Here is a 6,648-nt window from a genome sequence, read left to right as displayed (position 1 = left end):
ACAACATTTAATATGAATCATAATGTTAACATTTGATTAATAAAGTAGTTAGAACAAATAAATAGGTTTTATTTATTTCATATAACGTAAATAATTCATAAAAATTAAAATATTTAGATGTGAATATCTCCTAAACAAAACGTTTGTGGACATACCTTCAGAGGAAATTTTTTCTTGTATAGAGGTCCTTAGTTCATATTTTCAGTTTGGCCACTTAACCCTGAATCATGCTGAAGGATAGATTTTTGATGTAATGAATCATGCATAAATAAAATCATTAAAAAAAAAAATGGAAAACACACCAACGGTTGAACAAGGAACCTCCTTAATTTGGTCAGAATCACGCTCGACGCCAGATTTTTACCCAATTAAGGATACCCAGGAGACCTCCCTAACCCACAGGGTTTACTCACGGCATTTAAATATCATTAATAATATCCAACATTCAATTTACGATGAATAAAAACACAGAAAAAAAAATTTAAATCTGTACCGCTACAATCCATGAAGGGTCAGAGGTGCAGCAGTTTGTAAAAGAACTGTTACAAGAACAACTGTTGGGCAAGAAGGTGATTTTGGTCAGAATCGCGATCGTCCGCTAGATTTTTACCCAACTAAGACAAATTTCAAGAATAAATAGATTTTAATAAATAAATAAATAGATTTACAGATTTTATTATAATAAATAGATTTATAGAATTTATACATTTTAAAACTCCTAACTTTTTACCCAACTGGTGGGGATAAAAGGTCGGTTTTGTAGCAGGGTTTCGGAGCAAAATGGCGGCGCCTATATCCCGCGAAAAATTCTAACCTATAAGTGCTCCATCTAGCGGATTTGTTCAGATTTAACTTTCTACTAATTTATCTCTCCCATCTAATTTAAAAAATCTGATTTTATATTTGAATCAACCTGAATTTATTTTTATTATAATATATAAAGGCTTATATTACAGCTTACTATAAACTATGGTTTCTTCTTCATAATTAAGGAAATGAAATAAAATTTTCAATTATGTTATTTAACCCACTTTTTGAATTACCTATGTATACATTTTATTTCATTTATATTACATTTTATTTTATTTCCCGCTTCTCTCATCACTTCATTTTATTAATTCTATTTTGTAAAATTATTCTGTTAATACTTTCTTTTTATTTTTTTTAAAAATTTTCTATACTTACTGTGGTTGTTATCTTGTTCTGTTTTTAGCCCTGAAGAAGGCTAGAAACTCTAGCCGAAACGTAGGCACATTAAAATAAGTTAATCGTACTTATTTGTGTTTTTCATCGACCGCACCCCCAACCATCTTCTCCTCATTCATCATCCACGGTCAACTATCTCTCATAATTATTAAATAATTTTTGATTATTACAATATATATAATAAGAATGATTTTAAATTAATTGAAGAAGCACTTTGCTTTTTGGCTTTAGTTTTTGACAAATCTATTTTTATTGTTTTTTAAATTTTGTTTTGGCAAACCCTCAGTCACTTAATTCTATGAGTTGTATTTTTTTTTTTTTTTTTTTTTTTATTATACCTATAGCGTATGGTAAGTTATTTCCAAAAAATACTACCAGATGGATCATAGTCATTTTGTTTATTAAATTCCTAATGAATATCACTCTTCATAAAGACTGGAAGGAACTGAAGAAATAACAATTTATTGGATCATTTTTATAGTAAACATAGAATGTTTTTATTCGTATTGAGTGTGATTGTTTTGGGGAAAGTACTACTTAAATTCATGTCTGTTTAGGATTATCGGTGGTATATAGTTTTCTTATAGTCTTTTTAAAATTAATTTAATATCATTATTTTTCAATTAAGTTTCATTTTAGAGCTTTGTTTGATAGAAAAATTCAAATTTTCTTTAAAGCAACGTAATCTTGAATTCATTTTGGCATAAAGCAATTCCTTGGCATAACTTTGTTTATGATTTAAGATATAATTTCAAGTGATTTAAAACAGGGTGAAACAAAATATAATGAGGACTGCCTGTACTGTGGAAGAGATAGAGGTAAATTTATTTTATTTAATGAAACAATTAGTATAAAATGTGACTGATCATTTTCCCTTGTTTGTACTCTTCAATTCTATGTTATAATTTAGTTACTATTACATGAGAATATTTTTTTATCTTAATATATATTCATTCAATTTTTATTTTACAGTTTTTATTAGAACAAATAAATTACTTTTTATCTGTTTTCCAAACAAAAGGGCCGGAAAAATGTTATAGCAGTGATGGTGCTCTGTTATTCAAACTTATTTTTTATTCTAATCCAGAATTCTATTTTATTTAAAAATAAAATTATTAAATTTAAATGCACTAATTTTGCATTTCTGCAGGGAGATTATAACATGATCTTAAAATTTGTTATCAACATGAACCCAGAAAAAATTTCGATCCCAATCAAAGGAATTGGATTGAAGCCACTCATTGTTATGTCAAATGTAGATTTTGGCCATGTTGTTCCTTTCTCTAAACCGATTATTAAGACATTGGAAGTTATAAATTTATCTCCTTTTCCAGTAAGAGTATTCTTCTCAGGATATAATGAGTAAGTAGGTTTTTTTTTTTTTTCAATGAAAGGATTTCACACTTATTATTTTATTACATCAAATTCAAAAATTTAAATTATATCAACACACTTAAATTACAGCTGAAAAAAAAACCATTTTGTTTTAGAATATTAATTCTTTTTTATTTACTTATAGAATCGATTAGTACAATGGTGTAAACGCCATAATAGATAATTGTAATTAACCTTGTAAATAGTATTTTTAGTATTTAGTTTTATAATTTTAGTTATATAGTTTTATTAGTATTTAATTTAGTTACATTTGTTTTTATATGTATTGTTTTATTTAGATTTAGTTATTTGAAAAGAAAAATGTGTAATTATATTTGTTTGTAATAATGAGTAATAGAGACAGTTGCTAGGGGTGAAATTGTTTCTAAGAAGCGTCACCTAGCAACGGACCAACCATCTTAGTTTTTTATGGGAGTTCCGGCTAATTAGTGGCCCTGATAGCGTTCTCAGCAGCCCTGTCTGTGTGTATAGTTTATAGTTTGGACATTTGTTGAGTGTTTTAGTCGTCACTACAGTTCAAAACCAGACCTTTTCTGTGTTTCGACTTCAATATAGCAGTTCCGGTTAATTAGTGGCCGTGGTAGCGTCTAAGCAGCCCTGTCTGCCCTTATAATTTAATAGTTTGAACATTTTTAGTGAGTTAGTGAGTCATTACAGTTCGGAACCAGACCTTTTCTGTGTTTCCACTTTATTAATTGCAGTTCCGACTAATTAGTGGCCCTGGTAGCGTCATTAGCAGCCCTGTCTGCGTTCATTTTGTTGGGTCGCCTAATACAATACGACTGTTGGATATTTGGACCATCAATGAGCCACTACACCAACTCTGGACTATTCAAAACACTTAAATTACAGCTAAAAAAAAACCATTCTGTTTTAGAATATTAATTATTTTTTATTTACTTATAGAATCGATTAGTACAATGGAATATCAATTGAACATTATGCAGACTTAAACCCAACTCATACAGTAACTAATTAACATCTATTGAAGGGTTTATATTTTATGTGAAAATGGTCCCTCCAACATTTCTAATACTGAGATATGCATTTTTGTGTAGAAGTTCAGGATTCAGTGTTTTCATTGCTAGTCTATTGACGTCAATGGGTGAAGGGTTGGATCTTTTCTTGTATACTTGGGGTTATACTTCTTTTATATTCTTGGTGCTACAACTCTTTAAAAGTCAGGGCCTCTTGCTGTTTGGCTCACTATTCCTCTATTAGTTGTCACCACTCTCCAGTTGCGGATTCCTTAACTTGACCTCCTATCCACTTCTACCCTTGGTGATGAGGTCCTCCCACTCTTCTGGTGTTGTTAAATCATTCATTAGGGATTCTCTTGGGAATCTGATCTGTGGTAATTTCAACTATGTTTTCCCCCACCCAGTGCAGATATCTGTTCCACCTGAGCATTATACTCACATTTGAATATCAGCATCAACGAGTTGCTCCTGTCTATTACAAAAAAAATCATTTCCATCATTAAAAAAATAAATTTAAATATTCAAAAATTTGGAATTTTTCATTAATTTCTGTGGATGAAATGATTAGGTACTATGGTTATCAATCATTCAATACAACAGTTTTTGAGAGGTAAGCTTATTCGAGTTGGTTATAAACTTTGGGCTCTGTGTGCGATTGGAGGCTACTGCTATAACTTTGATTTATATTGTGTCATAGATGAAGATGGGTCAAATAAAGAGCTACTTGGAATCATAGTAGTGAAACAGATGCCGAGCCCAGTTGTGGATCCGAAGAGCCATGTTGTAATTTTTGATAAAAATTTTACATCCTATAGGTTACTCTGTGATTTGAAAAACATGAGCTTTCATGCTGGACTGGCAGGAGAGCAGAGGTACTTCTGCAGAAATGAAGTTTCTGCAAAGAATAGTGGATAAGACGAGGAGAGATTGTGTCCGAAATGAGAGGAAAGGCCAAGAATTGGGGATTGCCTCAGTGAAGGAGGTTCTGCAGACACGGCAGTTGAAATGGTTTGGCCACTTCATTAGAATGGAGGAACATAAGGACCCCCTAAAGATGGTGGAGTAAATGCCAGAAGACAGAAGGCCTCATGGACAACCAAAGATGTCCTACCTTGAGTAAGTTGACAGGCTTTGCAGAGCAAGAGGGAAGGATCTTCGTCAGGCCAAGAACCTAGCTGCTGATAGAGAAAGTTTGTGGTAGAAAATAGTATTGGCCAATTTTTGTGAGGGTAAATGAGATAACTATTGTCAATTAAAATTGAATTGAACCTGTACCACAACAACTCATGATGGGCCAGGGGTGCAGTTCTTTGTAAGGAAGTACTGTCACTACACCAACGGTTGTGCAATGGTTCAACAGTTGGACAATTTATTATAAAATAAACAATAAAAATGTTCCGATGAAAGAAATTAATATAGCTGTAACTCACTTGAAACATTGGCAAAATATAAAGTGTTTTAAGACCTCTAGTTCTGACTTGAAAGAAAAAGGTATTACACAGAGTATGATGGGAAAGTGTATAATTGAACACTAAACAAAGGAGATGCCAGTATTCCAATGATACAGCAAAACCACGGCTTTTTTGTTCAAAATGTGACATACTGTGCATGATATGTTTCCAAAATGTCATAGCTAATTTTTATCTAATGTCTCATTTTTATTGTAACTTATGCTATTATTTTACTTACCTGTAATGCAAAAATTCTGATAAAATTTAGGTGAACATAATAATGTAAATGAATATGTCTTACTTTTAAATTTTACATCTTGTCAAAATATATGTATATTATCTACAATAAAAAATATTTAGTAACCTTTAATTCTTCTCCTTCATTGTGTAAGCAGAAAGTTATGTTCTTCAAATAAGATAATTATTAGATAAACATTTGTAAATGATTTGTTTGCTGAAAGATTGTCAGCAGTCAGTGTTAGTTAATTGAGACAATTTACAGAAGAAGATTCTATGAAATTGGTTAGTTTTGTTATACCTTAATTTGAATACATTTGTAAAAGAGATATAAATTAGTTTTAAGTGTAATTGATAGTAAAAGTGTATGTTTCTGATTGCCTAGAAACCAGCCCTGAGAAAAGAGTCTATTATATTATAAAATTTAAGTAAAATTCTCGTTAAATATTAAAGCTTTTCATTTGAACCCAAGCTATCTTTTAGATATGAAATTAGTTAAAACTATTAAAATTCTTTTTATTTCATTTAAATAATTTTTTAATTATTACAATATATTCCATACATATATATATATTGTAATATGCTCTTTTTGAGTAAATAATATATTTTGATGTATAAAGGGTTTTTAATATGTTTTATTTTATGTATCATTTTAAGATTGTTAATTTGTTTTGTTTAACCAAAAAACAAGCTAACCAATTTTTATTGTCTATAATAACTTTGTGATTCAAAACAAAACCAAGATGGCGGTACGTTGAATCAAGGCCATGTTGAGCAGATTCAAATATCATAAAGACTATTTTAATTCATCCCCTCATAATTAAAAATACAGTAAATTAAAGGAAAAATAGAAATCAAGAAATAGTGCTAAAGAATAATATTCAGAAAGTAAATCATTTGCAAAAATCCCTAACTGTTGTGTGACAATCGATGTTTACATGCAACATGGAGACATGTTTTGGTTTTTGGCGGGCATTCGTGTTTGGGGCGACAAAGAGAAAGGATGTCTTCAGGATGAGGAGGTCCACATCAATTTCTGTCAAGAAGAAAGCCATTTTGGACGTTAGGACAGAACAATAGAAAAAAGAAGATACCAGGGATCATCAAAGGAAGATCGTGAACTTGGTTAGTTTTGCTATACAGAAAAATAAGATTCATATGTGAAATAGATTTTAATTTAAATTAAGAGAAATTATTGTAAGTGTTTGTATTCTGATTGCCTAGCAACAACACACCCTGAGATTAAGAGTCTTTTTTATATAATAAAATTCAATCATCTATTTAGTATTAAAGTTCTTAATTTGAACCCAAATTATCTTTTATATTTGAAAATAGTTTAAAAACGATTAAAATTCTTTTTATTTTATTTTTAATAATTA

The 6,648-nt window shown here is 30.1% G+C and overlaps 1 protein-coding gene across 9 annotated transcripts in view; it reads left to right on the top strand.

Annotated features, from left to right (window-relative positions):
* Positions 1–6,648, top strand: part of LOC106683396 (hydrocephalus-inducing protein homolog) — a gene marked incomplete in the record, with an annotated part of 211,677 nt that overhangs the window by 59,687 nt on the left and 145,342 nt on the right. For all 9 annotated transcript variants that reach the window (XR_010845079.1, XM_067053226.1, XM_067053222.1 and 6 more), the window contains 1 exon segment: positions 2,357–2,568. Coding sequence is in view for 8 of the 9 variants with exons in the window: in XM_067053226.1 (XP_066909327.1) it covers positions 2,357–2,568 (212 nt within the window).

Source organism: Halyomorpha halys, unplaced genomic scaffold (genome assembly GCF_000696795.3).
Source record: "Halyomorpha halys isolate HHAL.00 unplaced genomic scaffold, Hhal_1.1 Scaffold480.1, whole genome shotgun sequence".
Lineage (NCBI taxonomy): Eukaryota > Metazoa > Arthropoda > Insecta > Hemiptera > Pentatomidae > Halyomorpha > Halyomorpha halys.
This window is presented reverse-complemented; position numbering and strand designations above follow the sequence as displayed.